The 26802-nt window shown below is 32.3% G+C and overlaps 1 protein-coding gene across 1 annotated transcript; it reads left to right on the top strand.

Moving 5' to 3' along the window:
• Nucleotides 1-974: 974 nt before the first annotated feature.
• On the top strand, nt 975-25304 carry LOC132940296 (uncharacterized). The gene is made up of 12 exons (XM_061007808.1): nt 975-1554; nt 18864-19025; nt 19120-19318; nt 19592-19718; nt 19824-20031; nt 21759-21979; nt 22049-22253; nt 22351-22535; nt 22611-22806; nt 22945-23160; nt 23254-23484; nt 24537-25304. Exons 1-12 carry the CDS (start codon nt 1404-1406, stop codon nt 24683-24685), a joined length of 2250 nt encoding a protein of 749 aa, XP_060863791.1. The 5' UTR covers nt 975-1403; the 3' UTR covers nt 24686-25304.
• Nucleotides 25305-26802: the final 1498 nt, after the last annotated feature.

The following is a 26802-nucleotide window of genomic DNA, read 5'->3' as shown; positions in this document are numbered from 1 at the left end:
ACTGGAAAAGATGCTATAATGTTGAAAATCTAAGCATTATTTCGACTACTTATCGTTTATACAGACATAAAAAAAAATTAACACATATTATTGTGAAATCATTATATTATTTATCGCTCTGCGGAGAATCTAAAATTATAATTTTAATAAAAAGTTTTCTTTACATTTAAGTATTTAGGTGAAGACTAGCAGGGCCTCGGAATAATATTTTGCCCCGGGCCCGTAAGTCCGAAGAGCGGTACGCCATGTCGTAATGGCTAATATGATATATATAGGTACGTATTTAAATACGCGTGAATGGTAATAGTATTTAAATATAATATTTTCCAATAAGTATATTTAAATAATATGCAACTATGTACAGACATAAAAAATATTGCAAATATTTTTAAACATTTACTTGTCTGTCGACGAGGGGTCTTCGGGCTATTTAGTGCGTTTAGTACCTATTATACTTATACTTTTCATTTAAAATTATAAAATCGCAAAATATTATGTAGGCATTTGGTGTACAACAAATTGTATTACCAGATATGGCGATAACTCTGCTCTGATCTACGACGGTTTTCACTTTTAAGAGCGTCTCATTTTTTGTGACCGTCGCCGTGAACACGTGTGTATTATAATATACACTAACAACAGGTAGTAAGCGAGTACTCGACATTTTCCAAACGCATACGAATGACATATATTATACGCGTTTGCTACGGATGTACTTGTAGATTCTTATATCATATCAAACCGAACGCACAAATATGGTCGAAATGAATAATTGTTATACATATTAGCCGGTTCAATAGTAATAATAATAATAATAATAATAAACGGAAGGCCGATGGAGCTGGGCGATGACGAAGAAATGGAAAGGCGAAGACCGCGGCGCTGCAGCGTTCGAGCGGCGGCGGTGGCGGTAGCGGCAGTGGTGAGGTCGTTAAAAGAGAGTAGTACCTACCTAGTAAATTATTCGCAGCCGACAAGAAATTCAGTCCATTCGCGAGTGTTGGTCCGACACGAGGACCCGCAGTCTATTTCTTCCCGAGTCGAACGGTTTCCGGCCGTCGCCGCCGACGTTGTAATATAATATAATATATTGTCAGTCTCTGTTCGTCGAAAGCAAAACAGAATATAATATATAAAAAATATATATAAATTTAATTTTTCTTCTCGACGCTGCGGCGTTAATATAGTAGCGATAAAAAAAGAAAATAAACCAAATATAATAAATAATACGATTAAAAAATACGCGCAGTGTCATTTCATGTGAGCTCACATCACATCGGTAGACGACCGCCGCCACCGCCGTCGGTTTTCTCGACGTCGTCGTTTTTGTTTCATTTCGCTCTTATATATATACATAGTTTTCATTTTTATTCGACTGCAGTTGTAGTTACGCGACCGCGAAAATGAACCATCATTACCATGTGTGGTGTTTGGCCGTGTTGGCCACGGCATTGTATTTGGCGCCGGCTCCCGCAGAATCGACCATAGTCCTTGCACACACCAACATGGAGAATTCCACCATGTTCGCCGGGACGAGGGTCAAGAAACGAACAGGTAATAATATAGTCGGTAAATATACGCGCAAGAGATAGTTTCTCACAATTCGCGTTTGTGTAAAGTTATTAGTATATTTCATTTATATCATGTTCACATAATATATAACGCACATTTTCTAAAATTAAGGTCATAAAGTGCTCATATTGTAATTTATTGTAAGTGGACATGATAATATTGTCAATACAAAACGTTCGTCACTTCGCGTTCGTTAAAGTCTCTGACTTTTATTTAATTTAAATAAATATAGTTTTCATAATTTCTTTATATATTTTGATACAATATAACATTGTATAGGGTTTTTGCTTTTTTTAATGCACTCGTGTAGTATTTCGAAAATAGAAAATAAGTAATCCTAAAAGGGTATTTTAGGTTAGGTTAGAACCGATCGAAGAATATAATATAGACGTAAGACGATGATATTATTATTACGATTCTGCAATTTATAGACGGGCAACGGTCAAGAAAATTCGATTTACGATGATATTATATCTTTCGCGACAGTCGTTTAAGTGACGTTCACAATAGTTAAGGTATTAACATCGTCATATATATACCTACAACGGAAGAGTTATTTAATTTCCAATCAATATAATATATAAATAATATATACAATTTTCTTTAGTATCCATTCAACGTCTTAATAGTTTCCGATTGTCAAGAACATCATTATACCATAATATATTATATTAGCCATACCTACCTCTATCTATTATTTCGCCTGTAATACGCATTTAACTAGATGAACGATTTCGTTGCGTATAGAATTTAAATAGAAACATAAAGTGAAAACTCAAGACCACGCGCCGATTTGTCTATTGATAATAACCTCCTATATTATTTCGTTTTCGATAGAAATGACGTCCGCCTGTGTACCTATAGTAAAATAATAATAATATAATCGTAGCTTGGACGTCTTTAATCTGAATGTCCACTGCAGTATGTTTTTTTATCGAAAAAATCATTTTCATTATCACTGAAAATTATTTATTATACCTGTTGTTAGTAGTATACCTGCAACAGTATATTATGCCGTTTCCGCGGGAGCAATTTTTCAGCTGCAGTCTGCCGATTTTATACACGTATTATTAATATATTCTCGTCGGCCGTTTATTTCGCGAATTCAAACAGGTGGATTATTATTATTATTATTATTATTATTATTATTATTATTATTACAGTAATCATACTGTCCGAATAAATGATTCATTGACGGCGTAATAATAATAATATTGTGTCTCGTGCGCAACGCGCGTATAGTTAGCCGGCTGCATTGGCCGGGAACAAAATAAAATAGCAAATCGGGACTACGGTGCAAGTCACGAACAGTGCAGTGCAGTGTCGCGTGTGGTGTACGATCGCAATACGTTTTCCACGCAACAATATATATTTTTCTTTCCATTTTGATTTGTTTCTATACGTCCGTACTATACCCCTTACACGTTATACTATACCGCTTACACCGGCCGGTCCGGGCCTTTCGCGTCCGACCGATCTCGACACCGAGCGCGGGCTACATGCGAATCGTGACTGTCGCAACCTGTTGCCACCAGGTACGCCGCGCCGGGTTCCTTACTGCATGCTTTTCCGTGTCACGGTCAGAGTTGATATTATTATTGCGATATCGTTCTCGCGTACACACGAGGGTACCACCGCCAGTGATCCTTGGTGGTCTGTGATGGGGAATAATGTAACGATATTAGAAATAGAAAAAAAAACAATTATCGACGTGGTCTGACCTAGACCCGACCGATGTGTACCGGCGGCGTTCCTACCGATATATTATATTATTATGTGCGTACCGATTTTTGCATGTTACGACGACGATCGATGTTCTTCAAAATTCCAAAACGGCGATGAAAACAAAAAAAAATAACGTCGATTGAACAATGCCTATAATATAGTATTGTATATAATAGCTGCACCGATCATCGTATCGGCGCCGTCCTCGGTTTGTCGTGTCCGGTGAAAATATAGAGACGGAAGTTTGTCGTTTTCCGCGGCTGCGTCCCAATAACATTATTATTTTACGTAATTGAATTATTATTATTTTGTCCGCGGACCGTTCGTCCGGCCGATCGGTTTATAGTATAAACCTGCTTTCTGAACTGATATACGTCTTATAACGATGATTTTATTGAATAGAAAGTGAATCTTGAACAACGGTGAAGATTATAAATGTATCGCATAAAATAAATTATACAGGTATATCCTCGTAAAGCAATAAGTACATAATATTTTATTATACAAACATTAAAACAATATATTTGTTTTGTATGTTTTGAATCTAAAACCGAAATCATTTGTACCTGAAGTATAATCGAAATAGTACCATTTTATTGTAAAATATTATCCAAAATACCAAGTGTTGGGTAGTAAATATATTAGGTAGGTATACTGCAGATTTTATAAATCCATTGACACTTGTTGGTGTGAGTGTGGTGGCCAAATCGGAAAGGAATACACGCCTGCAAATGTATTAGAGTGGCCGGAAGGTAACAAAAAAAAAAAAAGACGATGGCAAATTAATACGCATAAACTGTAATCACAAACGTTTGGATTTACGTTGTACCTACACGAGACACGACATTATTATATTTAAGTGGTTTCGGGATATCCTATCACTTATTTCACAACATGTATCGTTTAAAGTGTGATGTTTCAGGGAGTAACCGAAAGTAGGTATATATTATTGTCCAATTCATTTCATCCAATTTTTTTCAAGTACTGCAAATCCTTTATAGTCCGGAGTTCTAACTTCTGAGACTATCGTTATTATATGTACCTACATATTTTATATTATTATTACGATGATTTGGCGTTTTCATAGGTACCTCTACTTGTCACTAAATATGACTATATGATAAGTTTAATGTACTTGACGAATGTTATACTTGTAATGTTCTAAAATTTAATAATTGAGGGTCAAGTGCCACTAGTGGATGGCTTATTATTAAATACTCATGTATTATAGCCTTATTATCAAATATAATTATTGAGCATCAACTTACAGATTGTATATATTATTGTGCAAAATAAAAAAAAAATTGAGGACCTCTATCATAATAATATAACGCACATATATCTGGAGAATTTGACGACTTTGCACTGAAATCATAACGTTTCTATAACTATTCAGATACATTATAAATCGTAATATTATAATATTATGTGAAAACACATAATAAACCACTCAAATTTAAAACGATTCGAGCATTACAAGGAAACGGAATTTATAAATGGTATACAGCTGGTCCTTACCGCTGAATGCACAGTTCCTGCTGCACATAATAATATAATACACATGTTGCACGCATAATAAATTACTTGCACAAGCATTATTATTATTTGTGAAAATATGTAACTATATCATAAATAGGTATTTAAGTTGTTGCGGGTATTAATTTAATGTTATGTGATGACGATTAATAATAATATTATAGTAACAATAATAATAAAATATTTCTGTAATAATGCGCAGTCCAAGGTGGACAATTAATTCATTATTCAACACGATAATAATACCCTCGCTCGATATACCTAATATACCTATATAGGTAGGTAACGCAATTATGGGGGGAAATAACCGTGCCCGAGACATTGGAATTAAAATGTAAACGTGTTATTTGTTTGATTTCGCGTGTTAAATGTAATGTAAACAGAATCCGCAGAGACTTGCGTTCTGATTCGTTTTATTCTATACCTACAGCATGATAATAATGATACACCGATTGTAATTATTATTTTTGACTTGGTACTCGCGTAATTGTCTTACCATGCGTTGAAGACCCGGCCACTTTTCTTTTCCTTTCCGATTCTATTATTTCTGAGTCTGCTGGCAGTCTGCAGGCCACAGTCTCGTAGACTGTTTTATATGAAAAAGATAGACTATAGGTACTTCTCTGAAAACATTCGAAACACAAATGTATAGAAATATCAAATACTTTCATTTTTTTTTTCCATCAACTCTGTTGTAAAACGTACCTATACCATGGTATATACACAATATTATATAAATATATTATATATTGTGTGTGTATAATATATATTTTGTGATATATCAATGTATGTTATATTTATATGTATCCACGAGTCACAACACATACGATAGGATCGCCAACTGTGATACTCTGATTGAATTTCCGTCATCGTGAAAAATTAAACCCAATTTATGACTGCAATTGGAACTCGCGTCGATTCAACAGGTACTACCCATATAATATGTTATTGTACGTACACATTGTGCAGCTGTAGCAGTATTATTTTTAGTGAATTCCATTCCGAAGGTGAATCTAATCTTCGTTGAAAACCTGAATAATATTCACGGGTAAAACGCTCACCACTGCTGCAGTCTGCGGGTCAAAGGTCCCGAAGCTGATATATTATATGAACACCAAAGAAATTTAGGGCAAGGATATCGCATTGTTGATGTAGGTGGTATAACGTAATATTAATTATTATATTATAATACGAACAAATACGAATTTTATTAAACGCTCCTTAACAAACAAAAAGAGAAAAGGAAAGAAAACTCGTGAACCTATTATACCTATACATTATTTTGTTGGTAGAATCATCATAATATTTAGTATGAATATTATTATTACTATAAAAGTAGGTATACTGATGATAATGAACAAAATTATAAAATGGGTTATTTATTGAAACGAGGTTACACTATGATAATAGCGTAGAGAAAGAAAATCAATTGTCATTTTCACACGATTAACTGCGGAACAACGAAATGGTGTGAAATATTGTGAAACGTTACTCCATCGCGTAGGGTTAAGGTTTGTAGAGTATTAATCTATTTCGCTCTGTCGCCAACACGCGTGTACCGCCTACCGTCGGTTTTGTTTTTATTTTGCCATGATAATTATTAGCTATTTACAAATAATTATTAATCGTTTCCCTCGCGTTGACGGATTACCACCTATCCATCATCGCAATTTACGCAGTTGTAGGCACCTAGGTATAATAATAATATAATGATCATATTAATGACGGTCGGATGCCATGTGATGTTTACTCGCGTCTTGGAGACTTAAACGGTCTACTCGCGTAATCGCTATAATCTGACCTTATAATAATATTATACTACCTATATTTTTACACTGGTGCAAGTGTATAATATGTATTATTATGTACACTAATGAACTGGCGATTATTGATCATGATAAATATGATTTAAATGTTGTATACCGCGCTCTCGCGCATCATGTTTACACGTGTGCACCTGCCTATATATTGTGTACTTACACACAACACACGATAATATTATAATATTGTAATGTGTGCGCACAGTGTCTATTATTATATACCTAGGTACGTTATATAACCGCGTGCGTGAATCTTTTCCCAACTGCGGTAATTCCACAATGCATATAGGTAACGAATCGATTGTGACCGAACGAGACACGATAATAATAATATAATAATATATCGATAAACGATTTAACGCACTTTTGTTTTCCATGTTCAATCGGTTGTCTTTGACGTGCGTTTAAACGATTCGCCATGGATCTGCGGACAGTAGGTAGTCGTTGCTGACAGTGCCAATGTTCCCGCGTGTTTGTTTTGATAGAATATACCTATTTTACTATGGATAATAATAATGTTGTACATGTGACAACAACAGGTAAGTATACACTGTGCGTTCGCCTTGAACATTCCACGGCAAATTTTACGCGTATTATGAAATATTAAGGTGCCAAAAGGCACACCGCGCGCGTTCGTTATTACTTATTAATGTCATTGTTGTGCACTTTTGCACATTCGATCTACATATATGCGTTAGTGCGTTACATATTATACGAAATTTTGTTGTTTTTTTTTTTTGTTATTACCTACTGACAAAAATCTCATATTTCTGCTGAACATAAGTACTATACCCGTGTATGAATGTATTTATATTGTATTCATGTGCGCATGTACTGTATGTATTTATGAATACATATACCTATGTGCGAATGTATGTATATGCGTCTATATATTCTAGTACTGTACACATTATAGTGTTAAGCAATCAGACAATATAATATTTTAAATTTGTCAAGCCCCTCGGTAGTTTAAGTAGGTACAGTATGTCTATATAATACAGGTACCTACTTAAATTAAGTATATATATTAATATTTCAAAGCAAAAAACCTATTCCTACGATGGTATTATAGCTATAGGTATACGGACGACAATATTATTATAATATTATGTGTAGTTTAGTTTTATAATTTGCCCACGTCTTCCTGGTCGCATCTTTCAATAATAATTATTGTTTTCTACGAGAAACATTAGTATTGATATTATATACCGTTGCCTACAAATGGTCAACTATATAACCAGTTCCGTTGCCATGCGCCATCGTGTAGGATCACTTGTATTTGGCATGAACGGCATTAACCGTTATAACATATAATAATTATTATAATTTATAATATATCCACTACAGTTTCTAATATATAATAATATATTGACATGAATATAACGATAAAAACAAAAAATTTAAGTCTAATGAAATATTTAGGAACAAATGATTTTTTAATGCATATTGGAGTTTGCATCACTTACGTAATATTATTGGCTTGTACTGTCGCAATTTAATAGCCTGCACTTAAATGATTAATAAACATCATTTTTAATGAAATATAAAATTAGCGTAATACATTCGTAAATCTAAAAATGACATCTAATTATTGAAAAAGCGACCAAAGACTCCGACAACAGCTAGCTGCTGGCCAATCTAGACGTATAGTATAGTATATAAACGGTACCTACCTAATAGTCGGTCGGGCGATTGTTTTAGATTTTTTTTTATCGAAGAAATTTTTACGTATTCAAAATATACCCGGATCGATGATATGAAACATCGAAGAACTTGTCTTCGATTATTAACAACCATAAACCGACCACATGACACGTGTATCGATGTACGCACTTATGTGTTCCGATATCACTCAAGTGCATAAAATACAACGCTTATGCAATAAAACATATTATTTTAAAAATACAAGTACCTATGTAAGTACCGTTCGAATTTTAAATCATATAAACATTCGTTAGACGATCCGAATTATTGAGCATATTATCATATTATGTTTTCAAATGCACGTGAGACGTGTGTGCGTGTATATACGTGTCTGTGTGCACGTGCGTGCGTGTGAGTATTATAATATTATGTAGAAGTATGCGATAGGTGCATTCAGCTTAATGATTTTTGTACATAAAAAAAAAATATACAGTTATTTTTAATACTGGTGAAATGCTACGACCAGATGCGTACGTAGGATAATAATTTAGTTTCAGCTAAGAATTTAAATGAAGTCGAAAACCATCGAAGAAAGTGCTTAGTTGTTCTGAAACCATAGGCCATTACGTTGTTTTGTGCCGTTGCGGTTTTATTTTATACATTTTATTATATACCTGCCTACCTCCTACTAACGTAATATAACAATAATAACGTCACATTGGATAATCTCCGATACAGCTTCTGCATTATGTACTGATATACGATATACCTGCCTACCAATATTTGTTACTATTGTATTATTCGGTATTATATTAATGATTAATGTCAACGCGTCGATTCAAACACTATATAGCTGTTTTGAAATAAATTGAAATGTATTATCCATGGTGTAGGTATCCGAAATAACCAATGTATACTTATATGTACACTATAAAAAACTCATAAATATATATATATATATATATTATATGAGTTTTTTAAATTTTAATAAATTAACAACTTAACCATTGGTAAGCATAGAAAAGGTATTGTTAAAATGAATACTTTCTCTGTTTGAATATTTTATAATATAGAACATCTAATATTGTTAAGCTCATTCGGTAGGTGCTGTAATAAATAATATTAATTCATTTAATTTACCATCGTATATTCAATACTACTGCACGTCATAATATATAATTTTAAAATGTTTAAATTAAACATTATTCATTGAAAACTAAAGTAAAACATAATATTATATTAATATGTATGATTAATAACAATTATTTATATAGAACGTAATATTACTTCCTATCGCAATTATTTAAAATTGTAGCTGTAGGTACTGTCATTACTTACAAGTTAGTTGTCATGAGACAAAAATGCACAGCACAATAATATAACAAGACAGATGAAAGGTCGATATCGTCTCGAAAACGTTGACACAAATAAATAGCATACAAAACTGAAAAGCCCCGCCAAAAACTAACACTTTAAAACGTATCGATGTATAAAAAAATTATATATAATCAACTCGGTTTCTAAAACTTTATTCAAATTAATTAAAAATAATATACTGCACCGAATATTTCGTCATGTCTTAAAAATCGTAATTACGATATAGCTTACATCCGTATAATAGATTATGAAATAATAATCTGCGTAATTTCAATCAAAATACAACCGAACATTTGCAACGAAATCCCTCGAATGTGTGACAAACTCCACTGAACCTGTAGTAAACGAATAAAAATATTAGAATCGTTATTGAGGTACTTACATTAAAAAACACACACACACACACAAACACAAACATGATAATGTTTAACGTGGAAATATTTTACTGTACCAATACGTCGTATAACGGCACACGGGAAGAATTTTTTTTTTTTAATCCTTTACTAGATTAATAAACTTTACACCTTGATATTGAGTGAGAGTTCGAGCAAGTTTTGAGTCTTAAAAAATGACGTCAATAAAGGGAAAGCACAATGAAACCTGAAAAATGTTGAAAACCTGAATTAAAATTCTACCATGGCGGTCAGTCGTAAAAGGTGCCCTACAAAGTTTTTTCGCTTATTACTGAACGTTTCATTATTATTATTATTTTTTATTTCAATAACGTTTAAAATCTCTCTTTTTTACCGTCACACATATTGTCCGTTGCCAAATCTTATTTTTAATACTAAATATTTACATTATATTAATATCATAGCGCGCATTATTAATAAGGTTTAGTGTCTGATGAAGGGCAGTGATGATATATTACGTTACCAACGATACAAAATTATACGGAAACAATACAATATATAAACATTATTAATTAGTGATTACGAATGTAATAGAATTAAGCGACACCAACATAATTTTTTAACATTTCATTTAAGTATAATATTATAATAATAATATGGTCTGTGAACAGTGTCCCTCGTCTAAATAGGACATATTATTATAGCACAGACATTGTAAGTAGTTGAAACGCAGCCTTAAAAAAAAAACCCCTCAGAAAAACGTTTTGTTTAATTTGTCACACAAATATGACATTGGCGTGTGCAGTATACCTATGATTTGATACCTATGTCTCTGAAGCGGTTAATTACCGATAAATCTTTCTGCACAATATGTGATGTTTCCCGTTTAATTGCGCATTTATGGTACTATCATTACACCGTAATATGTTTTCTTAACGATTTGAAACGAATATAACCGCAATAAAACTGCTAATGCCGGTCAAACATATCGTTAGTTTTCACCGGTAAACGGTTCATATTTTAAAGAGGACAATAATTAATAGGTATTAAAATAATGACATCAAATATTAATGATGGCTTTGGGAATGGAGGGATTATGGACTATATGAAAATATTCTATAATACAAGTAATCAGTTTTTGATATTTAAAATCATTTTGTTATTTTGAAACGTCTTACTAAATATAAGTACGTGAAATCTGATGGTAAACACTGGAACAAAAACTGAAATTTATCAACGACGAACAACCTTGAAACCCGATCGATGGTATATTATGAATAATATTAAATAATCGCTTAAAAATATGATAATATAAACATATTATTATAACGGTACTTTATTATTACAGTTGTATACCTATATAGGTAGTAACTGGTATTGTACGGTAGTATTGTACGGTGACAAAATCTGTAATAAAATAATAAAACATTATTAAAACATAATATTATATAGTACGATATAGGTAATAAACACTCTTAATTAAAATGCATTTGGTAGGGCGTATATTATAATATACGAACATAAAAATATATTAAAATATTATATTTTAAGTAAACACTTTCACTCGAGAATTTCTCGAAACGAAAATAATATCATTGCGCAGTAAAAATGTCTGAATATAAAAATATGAAACAATACCTACGCGTACGGCGTTCATCGAACGGAGATATAAAATAACAATAATATGAGAGCAACACATAAGTATCACTGTATTATAAGTAAGCGCGTACTATAGGCAGTTGGTGCCTCTACACCCATAGAAGAATATTATAACGAGATAAGGTGTATAAAGGTATGTATAATCAAAAGTATCTACGACGAATAAAATCCAATACCGTCTGCACTCCCCCCCGGAGACTCGTTACAAAATATGTCGGTTTTTTTTTTTCTATTTCTTTACCAATACAGTTTAAAGCTATCGCCGTCAGCTTCCGTTCTCGTCGGTTGCAACAGGTATTTTAATATTTTCTACAGCTATGATTAACCGGGAGAAATTCGCGTTGCCCGGGCGCCGCCGCGGTTCGATGCAAGTGAAACTAATTACGTATGCCCCTTGCCGCCGCTATATAAGTCGTGGGTGCCAATGGAAGTGTGAAATTTGGCGTGTGGTCAAAGTACACGCATTGATCGATGGACGACGTCCGATGTCACTACTGATCGATTGTTCATATATTCGGCTAGTGGGGGGGGATCATCGGGGACGAGTGTAATCTATGTGGGGGGGAGGGCAATATCGAATAAACCGTGCGATGCAGCCGCGGCCGCGTTGAATAGATATTATTATTGTGATTTTTATTTCAATTTTTTATATTATATATTTTCGGAATAGTAGCCAAGTCACGATTTAATATGGAAATATACAGAACGTGTGAAACTTGTATTATTATACTTTATATCTATAGGTATATAGGTACTTTGCGCGACATCATCATCGACTCGGATAAGAATGCGGTCGGCCATATCCTACATATTATTCGTCTATATACCTACAGCTCGATCGCAATAATATTTAATTTGCACCGTTTTTTTCGGGCGATTTTAATATATAATTATCATCATAATAATATATCGATTTTAATTTGAATTATTATTAATTCGTACGCGTTAATATCTGCCAGTTGAAGTTCAAGTGTGTTCCGACTAGATATTACACACAACTATAAAAATGTTTGACTGAAAATTGATACAATCTTTTATACCATAACAAGTTTAGCGCGAAAAAGTATAATATACACGGTCATCATATTTATGTTTAGTATATTATATACCTAGGTATATCATAATATACCGTCATGAACAAATCGTACTATTTTTTTTTTCGTCACATAAATTTACCGTAAAATGTTTAAACTTGAAATTTTTTTTTTTACAATTATTATATTATGGACATATAATGTTCCCTTAAGTGCTTTCAATTGTATGTAAAATTATTTGTTTCGTACGACACGCGTCCCGTATAAGATACGTCGCAGTTCATGAGATTTTTTAACGTAATTTCGAATCAGTTACATCGGAGGGTCGTATTATAGGTATATATTATAGTCGTACAAATCTAATATAAATGCTTAGAAAGTTTCGAATACGATCTACATCCGGTTTGTGCGGTTAAATAAAATGTAATTAATAAAGACTAAAACTATAGTATACCTTCGTTATGCGAATGCTATTAATTTACGGCTGTATAGTAATCAGTACTCATTTATTATAACACACACGTCATACCTATATGGACATAATATGGTACATCACTAATATAGTCATAAATAATTTAAAACGCGGTACCGTGATAACGTCTTACCGCGAACATTCTAAATACTATATATTATTCTGTTCGACAGTATTCGCAATGTATAGTTGGACCATTCGAGATGATGGTTTCGACAGTAATGATATTATATCGGGGACACCAGTAGAAAATTACCTTACTCGTTTACCATCTATTTATTATTACACTACATATTATTATATGTTTTAACATAAAAATTGTGAATTTTATTCAAAACGCTATTAGAATACCTTCATTCACAACGTAATCCACAACGGACTGGGACTTTTTCATGCCAATGTGCATATTACATTCCAAATTGTGATAGATATACTTACATAATACATTCACATGTTTCGTTTGTATGTATATTATACCTATATAGGAAATTATTTTACAAAACTAACAATGGTATTGGTAATCATTGTAACGAAACTCGCGGACACTACGTACAAGATACCTATGCCGTGTTCTATATTATGCGTGGTACCCGGTGGTATACAATACTTGAAATAATAATGTATAAAATGTAACGGAAAAATTTTAATTCCTAAAAAATTTAGAGCATGGTCATAATCATTTTATTTTCTGAATAACCGTACGCGTAAAATTAACTAATTTATAGTTAATGAAATTCATTAATTCATTGCTAAAATATATTATATTCCGAACGTCATGGCTGCAGCATGGCTGAAAATGCAATAAAGCTATAGATCCATAACGAAATAAATAAAATAAAAATTATTTTGATCATAATATAACGTTTGTAAGACAATATTACAAAATCAAAAATATTACACTGTACCTATATAATACGCACCTTTCAACACGATGAAAATATTGAATCAAATTATTTTTATTTAGGAAATAACTATAATGATTTATGATTACTATTACTATCATAGTTATAGGTGTCCGATGTAGGTTAGATAATATAATTTAGGTATACCTATCTATACATATTTATAGCTACTAACACATTTAAAATCTAAAACGTCCGAGTTTTTCCAGTTGTTTTAAAACCATTATGAAGTATAATTTTGGAGTTAGACAAACTTCGTCTGTGACCGATTCCCGATCAATTGCACATTGCTTATACGAAACTTTTGGAATACTTACGGCTTTCACATCGCCGGAGAGTATTATCCGAAAAAAAAACCATCTCCCTCGCGGATAGATTTGCTTCTATAAAAACTCTAAGCCCACGAGCGTAGACGGATCAAAACAATAAACGTACAATAAATGTAATACATTCAGAAATCATGCGAGTTGGTTCGTACAGCATAATATAATATAATACAATGTTCACGTCATAATAATATTACGGTCGTAGATTTTTCTACATATAATGGAAAACGATGGTTATTTTCTTTTAAAATAAAAAAAATAAATAAATAAATACGCGCGTCTTTGATTTCTACACGTCTGAACCGGATTCCACGTTATTTTTTAGTGATGCCATTTGCTATTACTGTGGCAATTTACCACTATATTACGATAATAAGACGTTTTGAGAGATATAGAAACCGTCGTCGGTCGTCCTCAACCGTTAATTACACAATTTCACTATAGGCGCGTGCCCGGAAATTTTTTTCGTACATCGTCTTTTAGTTATTATTATTATTATACCTATATTTATACGGCAATAATAGTTTAGGTGTATTTATCTTACACTTATCGAGAAGTCGTTATTACTAGAAACATACAAAACTTCGATTAAATAGGAATGTGGACACTGAACATATCAAAAGAAAAAATTTCACCATATTTCTGGTTGCTCTTCTAATATATAATAATTAATATATTAGTTTTAAATATAAATTCCTAGTGAATAATCGTAGTCCTGCAGTCGTCGAGCAGTTTCTAACAGTTAAATACATTTTAGTTGTATCATAATTTCATATTACACATTTTAAATTTTAATAGTCTATACACTTATTGCGGGTACTCATAAATACTTATAACTATGAGAAAAAATAACTATTTCATAGATACTCTACTATAAATGAAATCACAATTCCATAACTAAAAATGATTACTGTTGAACTCTGCGAGACGAGGATTGGATACGTATTTGGATATGCAGGACCTGATGGGGCGTGCGATAGTGTTTAGCATGAAGGGCTGCTATCTTATATTCTTATTTAATTAATTTGGGCTGGTGTCAGAAAGAGGGGGATGGGGAGTGGAAATATTTTAGCACAATTGGCTAAAATGTCTCAATTTTGCCCAGCGGATATGCGATAGCAATGACCCTACAGTTAATTCGTATAATAACTATTCAATTTAATAAATAAACGCAGTATTAGTTTATACAGATATACAAATTCTGCGTAACTATGTAAAGTGGAAACCATCGAGTTGTTGATTGAGGCATAGGTATACAATTTTATCGATCGATTTATGTGGTTCTGTTTGTGGATTCTTGTTTAATTTACAGCTTTTAAAAAATAATACGATTTTGTAAGATTTAAAATGAATAACCGTCGCCCTTCCGAGTCTACTTCACAAACGTCATCCGGCGTTAAGCACCGCAACCAGTGGGATAATACAACTTACAGTAATAATCCAAAAGACAATCGTTTGTTTACAAAACAACAAAACTGGGAAATCAATAGGAACAACCAAGTAGTTCAGAAGAAAATTGACGCAGCAATGACGAAGCCTAGACGCGCCATTTCACCATTCATAAAACCGGCAGGTAAATCTAGTGCAGCCAATAATCAAACATTGAAAGCCAAAGAAATATTAAAGGCCAACCAAAAGATGGCCATCAGAATAAAAAATGTCAAGTCCACGATCAACAAATAAATGTTAGCAAATATTTTTATCTTTATAGCAAAATATTAGACAGTTTTAAAATATTATTACATTTTTTAAACAATTAAGTCTTAATCGGATTATACCATAATATTATGTAAATTCATATTGGAATATTGTATGACGATTCGTCAGATCACATAATATTATGCATCTGAAATATATAATATCAAAACATTGCTGCAATTTAAAATTTGTATTCGTCATTTTCGCCACAACAATTAAACAATTCTCACTTCACTTGCACACTAGGTTATCTATCATATTATTACAAAAAGCATGTAATATGATATAAAAGTAATTAAATTTTAAAGTGTTATATACTTAATTACTTCTTTTGTTTACGTGTTTTGCGGCAACGTGTAGTGAAAAAAACAATATCGAAATCTTTTCATAAACCAAAGAATCTGCTTACTGCGTTTGGTAATGTAGTGCAAAATATTGTGTTAATTAATTATTGTTTCATCTATCAAGGAACTCGAAGCAATCATGCCATATAGATGTTTTTCGTAACTTTCATTGGTCTTGATAAAAAAAAAAAATAATAATCTTAAATCACTGCGCTGTGGATAATAATATTACGATCTAGTCATTACGACAACTCCATTTTGGTAAAATCTATTTAAAGTTTCCGTTACAACCTAAATTCGGATTTCGATCTCGATCATTCATTTTTTTCTAACGGAATATATACCGTATAGGTTAGGTTAGGTACCTAGGTACCTAAATTGTATAATTTAATATGCGAACGCATTGCAGTTCTATTTTACATAACATATTATTCGAGAGTTACGATACAAAAACGCTATAACAATAACAATTGTACTCAGAATAACAGCACCATAGATGTGATAGTCAAGCACATATGACGTGCCTATTCCTAGTCAAAAATATCAAAACGATTACAACACGGGGTGAGAGATTATGGGATTTTGATTTCCGGGTTATGCGATTATCAGCCCGTGCACAATAATTTTATTATTGTTATCACAATGAAAAAATATAATAATACGAAACGCCTATAATTATGATTGCGCAATCGAAAAATAAATAATATATTAATATAAACATTATAATAATGTATGCAACAGGTGACGAACCAAATGAGATACTATAATAATATGTTCATTATTTTCAAACCACAAACGGATACTTAACCGTTTTTAAAACCGATACAGACGTAACAATATGATATAGTAGTACCATGGTACATGGACACTTAATCACCTCATTATTTGTCTATGATTACAATTATAATAATATACAGCATAAACAATGTTCTCTATTTTAACATTGAACACTTTTTAATCTATATAATATGTATAATGTATTGCAGTTACGACACTGCAGGAAAAGTGGCAAAAATAAAAACGGTCGCACGTTCGAAAGCGAACAAAAAACTCGATTATTAATACATTTAGATAAATCTTTAAACTTTCGACTTTCTTTGCCGGTACAATTTATTGTTTAAATTAAAATATTATATTAAACTAGGGGACTCGGTTCCTGTATAAGCTTCGCTCACCAACCAACTCTTCAATCTTATTTATTTTTTTTGAGAGCTGACAGTTCATAACTCTGACATAAAATATAATCTGAATGAAAAACCATACAAAGCTTTTGAATCATAAGTAAATTATTTACTGTATTCGAGACATTATATTATGTGTTCTAGTCTATAATATTTTGAAACCGATAATAAATGCACACGATTTTGTCTTTGAACCATATATTATGCGTTAGAACAAAATTATTTCTAAACAGTAAAATATCGTACTGAAACTTGGATATCGTGTTTCGTTTTTTAATCGACGCGACATTCTGTTATTATAATATTGTCACACGTTCAACCGTTTTACATCGTATAAAACACCCCACTAGAAGTCGTGTGGACAACCGTCACGTGTTCTTTCGGGGTTGTATAATCGTATCTGCCGATCTCGAATAATAATAATAATTTTGTAATAAATCATTTGCCGTACAAACGTATATATGGTCATATTATGTATGGATAAGTACAATATATTTGAATAAGCAAATACGATATTATATTGCAAACGTTTGACTTATTACGACAGTAAATGGTTTTGAATAGAACTATTGAAACGTATTGTTTGTATATAATATAATATATATATATATATATATATATATATATACGTTCCTACATATTATCTTTTATGTGCCCGTAACATTCCGATTACCTTTCGCATATAGATAGGTTAGGTACATTTTATTCATGTTCACGTTTTAGAACGTACGTTTTAGGAAATACAAACACACCAGTTTAATCCGTAACTCGTGTAAACAGGATTACAATTAAATTACTATATTATTATGAATGGAAAACCTAAATGTTTTTTTTTTCATTATTATCGGCAGTTTTGAGCAATCGGCGCTTATCTTTACACATATCGGTTAGATAAACTGTATTTTTAGCATTGTTACGATAATCGGTTAATGGTTTGGTGTGTAACAACAATTACACTTTGTACTAAAACATTTATTCTTATTATTTACGTTTAGAAATCGCGTAGGCGATACACTACGTCTATATACAGAAGAATACTAGTTAATAGTTAATAGTCATATAGTTTATTATTATTATTATTATTATTATTGTTTCGTTCCGAGTTTCGGTGTAGAAATAATAATTCAAAGTCAAAATAATAATTTCGACAACACAGTTACATATTTTATACTTACAATACCTACATCAATATTATTAACACTGTCATATTATCTGTTTAGGAGGTGAATCGAATGACCAAGCAACAGCTGAGTCGTATTGGACTCCGGGACACGTTCAAGCTGCACAGGAAGATGAATCTGCCTACGCTCAGCCAGAAGACTATTTCCCGTCCACTCACGGACTTGTACAAACTCACCCAGCCACCTTCTCTGGGTTTGGAAGTGAGTGATCTAAAAAAAAAAAAAAAACGTTTATTTTATAACTAAAAATATTATATCTCAATATAAATTCGTACGTTTATTTTTTATTCAAAAGGTATTTCTGAATCATCGCACGGTAATTTGCCGCCTTTGGGATATTCATCACTAGACTTCGACAAGAGAGGTCTCGACGAATTGCGTAAGAACTCTGAACTTTCGTCACCCGAAGAGTGCGCAAGAGCTTGTCGCGAAGGAGAGCCACCCAGGATATGTTATTATCATTTCACCGCAGAATTATACAACGTACTGGGAGCGTAAGCATGAACATTACATTATACTGTTTCGGTGTTGGTCCCTATACGTAACTTGTCATTAAACATATTATAATTCGGAACATAATAGACGTCTCTCTGTCTCTCCGTCTCTCTCTCTCATATGTATACTCCAATAAACGCCTTACGACATTCTCTCATCGTCGTCGTCGGTTTTGATTTATAAAGTGAACATTTAGTTCATTATCATTACCCATTATTTACCGCGTTTCGAACGAAAATAAATTTTCTTTGTTTGAATATACAATAATGTAGAGCTTGTCAAGTGTGCACACCGAACGCCACCAATTCTTTGTGGAGCCATTGTCAGTGCATATTGGCCGATGGTGTCGAAAGAGGAATGTTGGCTGTGAATCGTATGTTGCCCGGTCCAAGTATACAGGTACATTATATACATCCATCGCGTTGCGATACACTTTTCGTTTTCTTCTCGACGTGATATTTTATTAATTCTCTCAACCGTTGTGTCCCGCGGGCGTATCTATAGGTCTGCGAAGGAGACAAGGTCGTCGTCGACGTCTTGAACCACATGCATGGTATGGAATTAGTTATCCATTGGCACGGACTTCACCAGAAGGGAACTCAATACTACGACGGTGTCCCGTACGTCACCCAATGTCCGATTCACGAAGGAAACACGTTCAGATACCAATTCGACACCAACAGTGGCACGCATTTCTGGCACGCCCATTCCGGTAAGCCTGAGTTGACCGTCAAAAACCGATACGATATCTCTACTCGAGAACTCGTTATAATATATTAATATCATATTATAATGTATATAATACACATACGGCACCGTCTATATATTATTCACTCCACGTCCGACATACCTACACTCGCCACTGCCTATAGTCGAACAGGATTTATGATTGGTTTTGTTAAAATAATAGCAATATTATGCATACGTAGGTATATATATATATGCGTGAGCGATCAAATTCCCATAAAAAAATATACATAGTCCGGGTATTCCTATCCGGCCGGCCGTGATTCACACACATTAACCCAGTTCTAGTTCCACGATAATGGTAGCAATGTCTACACGTGGCCTTATGTAATGCATTAGTACTGTAGTAGTAGAAAATATAGCGTAGTAGTGTAGTCACAATTTGTGAAAGTCATTATATTAATATTATTATCCAAACAAAACCACTGAAATTAAAATATTTTAATAAATATCACACCGAAATGAAATGTCACTATACTGTCGTAAACAGTATACGAAAAAACAAATATAAAATACGAACTTACAATGAGTTTCAATGCATAACGCCGTTCGATAAAATTAAATATTACCCTTCGATCGCCCACTTTAACTTCAGTAATTATTTTTTTCTCGACAAAATTATACGGTGTTCCTACAGATGTTTCAGATAATTATTACCACTGCTCGTATACGCATAATCAACGAAATTAATACATTTGAAAAATATAACAGATTAATAAATCAGTAAAAATGAATATATACCTACATGATACCTACCTTTGTATACGTCATATTATTTTGTATAGTAATTATTATTATGTAGGTATATGTATTATGTGTAATATAATATCTTAGAATTGTATATATATATATATATATATATATAAATAGACTCAAGTCAAGGAAAATACTTTTGATTTATATTTATCTACAAGAAAATAACTTTCACAAACGTTAAATAAAATATGTTAATATAAATATAAAACCATAAATTAGTTTGATAGTTAACCCATCAAATACTCATTCATTTAATTATCTTCACTTTCTTATATAAGATAATTAACATAATCGCTATCCATTATGAATTATTTAAAATTTGACAAAACAACTAATAGTTATATAAGTAATTCGCACTTAATAACAGCGCCAAATATGCATACTAAATACCATAATATTGTGTCATTATAAATATTTAAAATGTTAGCTTTTACCTTTTTCAAATGGTATTTAATTGAATAATTAATTGTTTTATGCAAAAGTTAGATTCATTCATATATTATACTGATAACTAGATGATTGTGAAGTGCAAAGTTGAATATTGTCTGTACGAGTACCGACGTCAATATTGATATCTCTAGACAACCATAAAAAGTGTTAAAATAATATAATGTTCAATTTTTGAACCATACATCTCCATATGAAATACACTACATATTATATACATATAAAATTCCAGTAATATAATCAGTCCCTTAAAAGTGGCCAAGGGCCGAAGGCTGCATAGGGACACAAGGCTGCATAGGGGCACGCTCCAATATGTATTCGTTAATATAATTTTAATTTTAATCTAATATAAAATATAATGTAAACATAGAACCTTTCTTTTTGTACATTTAATCTTTATAAAGTTTAAATAATGAAGTAGTTATAGTATGCTGATAAACCATTGTCTTATCATTCAATGTTTACAATCATTATTACTATGTTGTTTAGGACTTCAAAAAATTGATGGTATCTACGGTAGTATTGTTGTACGACAACCACCATCGCAAGATCCCAACAGCCACTTGTACGATTACGATTTGACCACACACGTGGTACTGTTGTCCGATTGGCTCCACGAAAACGGAATGGAACGATTCCCAGGTAGATTAGCTGCAAACACCGGCCAGGATCCCGAGTCTCTGTTGATCAATGGCAAAGGGCAGTTCACGGTGAGTGCGGATGAATAAATTTTATTTTAGACAATAACTGATGGTAAAAATTTTGCTATTCGATCACAGGACCCTAACACTGGATTCAGTACTAATACGCCTTTGGAAACTTTTACCATCACACCGGGTAGAAGATACAGGTTCAGAATGATCAACGCCTTAGCATCTGTCTGTCCAGCCCAAATCACCATCCAAGGACATCCGCTCGTGCTAATTGCTACAGACGGAGAACCTATTCAGCCGGTGGTCGTCAACACAATCATTTCATTCTCGGGTAATGTTCGAGATGATTAGTTGTTATTTTTTTACGTGTGCAATGTCGACCGTTTCGTAACAATATATTATAATATATATATCATTGTGGCCGGCAGGAGAGAGATACGACTTCATTATTAACGCGGAACAGCCCGTCGGTGCGTATTGGATTCAAGTCAGAGGTCTTGGTGAATGTGGAAACAAACGCGTGCAACAATTGGCCATACTCAGGTATGCAAGAGGACCATACCAACCGAAATCAAAGGCCCCAACTTATGATGTAGGCTTACCCCAGGGTGTTGTAAGTGAATATTAATCATTTATCACAGTATATTCGATATTATATTATAATGTATTTTAATTTTAATGATTATAGGTAATGAACCCGTTGGACGCTGTCTGTGATCGCCCAAGAACTGACGCCATTTGTGTGAACCAACTGAAAAACGCCAAAGTTGTAGACAAAGGTCTTTTACAAGAAAGACCCGATGTAAAAATATTTTTGCCATTCAAATTCTTATTCTACAGGCCCGACGAACTTTTCCAACCTCATCAATATAACAAATACTTGGGTATACCAATAAACGTTAAATATATATATTACATTATAATAACAATCACCGTTTGAGTTTGAGTATTTACTCTGTCTACGTTTATTTGTCAGTAGTTTGTGCAAATAATAATAAAAACATTTTTTTGAAATTTTTCAGTGGCACCCGGCGGCGGAGACCATGTAATCAGTTTAGTGGACGAAATCTCTTACACCTCTCCAGCATCTCCGATGATTTCCCAGATAGACGATATACCTCCAGAGTTATTCTGTAACGGAGACAACAAGCCAGCAAATTGTGGCAGAAATTGCATGTGTTCGCACAAAGTCGATATTCCAAGGCACGCTGTTGTGGAAGTCGTGTTGGTCGATGAAGGTAAATTCATACATAATATTTTACCAATAATAATATCGTACAAAATGTGATAAATTTGTATTGTTATCATCATCATCATTTTTTTTTCTTTAGTCCAACAACCGAATTTGAGTCATCCGTTCCATCTGCACGGTTACTCGTTCAACGTTATCGGTATGGGACGATCGCCCGACAAGAACGTCAAGAAAATCAACTTAAAACACGCTCTCGATTTGGACCGAAGGGGACTTTTAGACAGGCATTTCAATTTGCCACCGCTCAAAGACACGATAGCCGTGCCCAACAACGGTTACGTCGTATTCCGATTCAGAGCCGACAACCCAGGTAAGAACCCCGTCGATAGGAATAGATTTAATATTATCGAGCACGAGAAATATTATAAACCGTTAATTCGGTTAGCCTGGTTACTTTTTTTTTCATATACTATATCCCACCCTTGAAATAATAGTGACACAACATAAAAAATAAGTTTTACAAGTTATTACCATCAAAATTTGCACAATTTCATCCTTTATATTTAAGACGTATGCTTGACATTTTTGATTTATATAATATTAAAGACAGTAGGTATGAACTCAAATGTCTTTATTGCTGCTTAAAATAAAATATAGTTTATTAGTTTCCAGCTGGAATATCGACACTTCTTATATGTGACTTTATTCTGGCCCGACTAATGATCAGACACAATATTTTTCTAGCCGGAATAATGTCATACCTATCTCAAAAGTAACAGTTTCACAATTATTTTAATTTTATTAATATAATACTATTGTACCTATAATATGAATAACTGTATAGTAGTTTTATCAATATTATAATCGTAAACTATTTATAGAATGCGATGATTAAATTGGTGTAAACTATAAGTAACAAATATTTATATAGCTATAATTTTGTGTTTAAGAGTTATTGATCTTAAATGTTATAAGACAAGTACATTTGAATGTTAAAAATAATATTATTATCACAATTTTTATTTAATTATGTGTGGCGTAAATAAAAAAAATATTTTTTTTTCCAAGCTGAAATAATGACACAAGTCTCACTGAAACAGATTTACAATAATATAAAGGCGAAATGGTACTTAAATTATTATTTTAAGCATATAAATGTAAACTATACAATATTAAGAATAATATAAGATTGAAAAAAGAAAAATTAATTAAAAATCCTATTTCTAATGAGTATAATTACTAAATCACATAATGAAACATTAAAAGTTGATTTCCAACATTTTGATATTTTGATTTGTGTCACTATTCTTTTAGGGGTGCGTATTATTATTATTATTATCACGCGTGCCTTACGTCGCATTAACATATTATTATTGTAAAGAGTTAACTCACCGTGTTAACACACATTAAACTTGTCCGCAGGCTACTGGCTGTTCCATTGTCACTTCTTGTTCCATATCGTAATCGGTATGAATTTGGTGCTCCACGTCGGGACACACGCCGATCTTCCGCCGGTTCCCGAAAACTTCCCTCGTTGTGGTGACTTTTTACCTCCGGTCAGTGTACACTGATCACGTTCATAACACGTCAGTTCAAAACTAAGTGCTCATATAAGTAACGCAATGCGGTAACCACAGTTATAGAAGCGACAAAAGAATAACATACTCATCCATGTACTTTATAGATAGTATGTTTTTTTTTATTTATTTTATTTTAAACGTATATATATATATATTATATATGTATTACATTTTTGTACCTTAGAAATAATGTGTTATGCCATAACGAACATATGTTATTTAAATGTGTTATTATTAGTCACTCGTTCGATTGTTTTTTTTTTTTCATTATATAGTCTAAGTCATTTCACAATATTAATTATTATGTATAATATTTTTATCAAGCACAAAATTATCGTTTATTTCTATCTTGCCTCTATATACATTTGAAACTCATCAATTGCTTGCCAATAATTTTTTAGACCGTTTTTTACATTATATATATTCAACACAATACAATGCTTAATATACTATAGATACTTAATTCTTTACGTCAAATTCATCTTGTAAATAATGATCTATACAATTAGTAGATTCTAGTTAATTAATATTTTATGAATATTATCAATGTATAAATTAGAATAAACGTTATGTTTTAATGTAAAAATATTTGTACTATATTATTCTTTTTGTGCTATAATAACAAAATCATTATTTTCTTTCACTAATTTTTACTATTAAAAATATGTCAGTTAATTTTATACCGTTTTTGTTTTTTTTTTTTAACGAATAGTAGCCAGTTAAATTAATACCAAACCAAAATACTAAGAGTTATTTTTCAAAAGTTAAACAAAATCGAAACCACCTATTGGTTTTACATTGGTGTTTATTTTTTATTTTTATATTGTATACAAACTGTCTACCAGTAGAAGTGCTTCAATTTCAATATAATATAGTATCTTATCTTTTAGCAAATTGGATCAAGATGGTACTTTAGAGAAGTCATTTTTCGATTTTCTCAATAGTTATTTAATGCCACGGAAAAAACCACCGACAAATTACGAAAAACCGCGAAAATGGGATTTTAATTTATGACGCTTTGTTTATCACCATAGAAACGAATAAAAAATTATAATAATATTATAATATCAATTCAACTTACAGGCTATAATAAATAATAACAATATAAAATATCCAGACTGACAAGCCGTCTCCGCTCAGAATCGTTTTTCTTATACAATGATATTATATCATTGAATTCAAATTTAATACAATCCATTATACATTGATCCACTTGTAACCTACTGTACAGCAGAGTGACATCCACTTATCCGCTTTTTTTTTTAAATTAGAATTATACGTACCAATTTTAAAACAATAATTCAAGAAATCTCTACGTTATTTCGATAGTTTTATGGAAATATGAAACACACAGCCCACACAAATTACTTTTAAGAACAGCAATGGAACAGTATTGCGGTCTGCAATAACTTGTAGTAAAAAATATATTGAAAAACGTAGTACCTTCTAGCATCAATTAAATTTTCAATTATGTATTCAATCTTATGGTGAGTATTATGTGAACCAACTGAAATTCTCATTCCTTAAATCTAAAACAACGCAACATGTTAACATATTAATACGACTTATGCAATGGATCAGATACAGTGATATTGTATCTGATACACTTATTAAAGTGTATGGTGTAATTATTGTATAGTAAATACACCACGTGTCTCAAAAAAAACTATGGATTCTAAACTGCTGTAAATCAAATTTAATTCTGTAAAAATAACAAAAAAAACATACCATCCTCTTCAGGAGTTTATATAGGTTCAAAGTAAAAAACAGAACTAGACATATCACCGAGGGAGGCCCCATACAATTGCTACAGGCAATCATTCGTTTCAAGAAATTGACCATCACCCGATCACACGTATTGGCCCATTGACTAGGACACATCATCAAATTTCTCGTTTAAGTCGTCCAAGACATTTCGGACTTTATTCTGGTAAACTCGTGACTTGAGAGTCATAAAAAAATAAGACTAAGAAAAAAATCACACGCCGTCAATTATCAAGATCACCAAGAATGGAGGCCTTTTCAAATCTGGCGTTCTTTTTGACTTTTGAGACACCATATACTATAATACGTACGATACTACGATGTTTATAGTAAAGGAGGTATTG

The sequence above is a fragment of the Metopolophium dirhodum genome, chromosome 3, assembly GCF_019925205.1.
Source record: "Metopolophium dirhodum isolate CAU chromosome 3, ASM1992520v1, whole genome shotgun sequence".
NCBI lineage: Eukaryota > Metazoa > Arthropoda > Insecta > Hemiptera > Aphididae > Metopolophium > Metopolophium dirhodum.
Note: the sequence above shows the minus strand (reverse complement) of the source record. Positions and strands in the feature narration are given on the sequence as shown.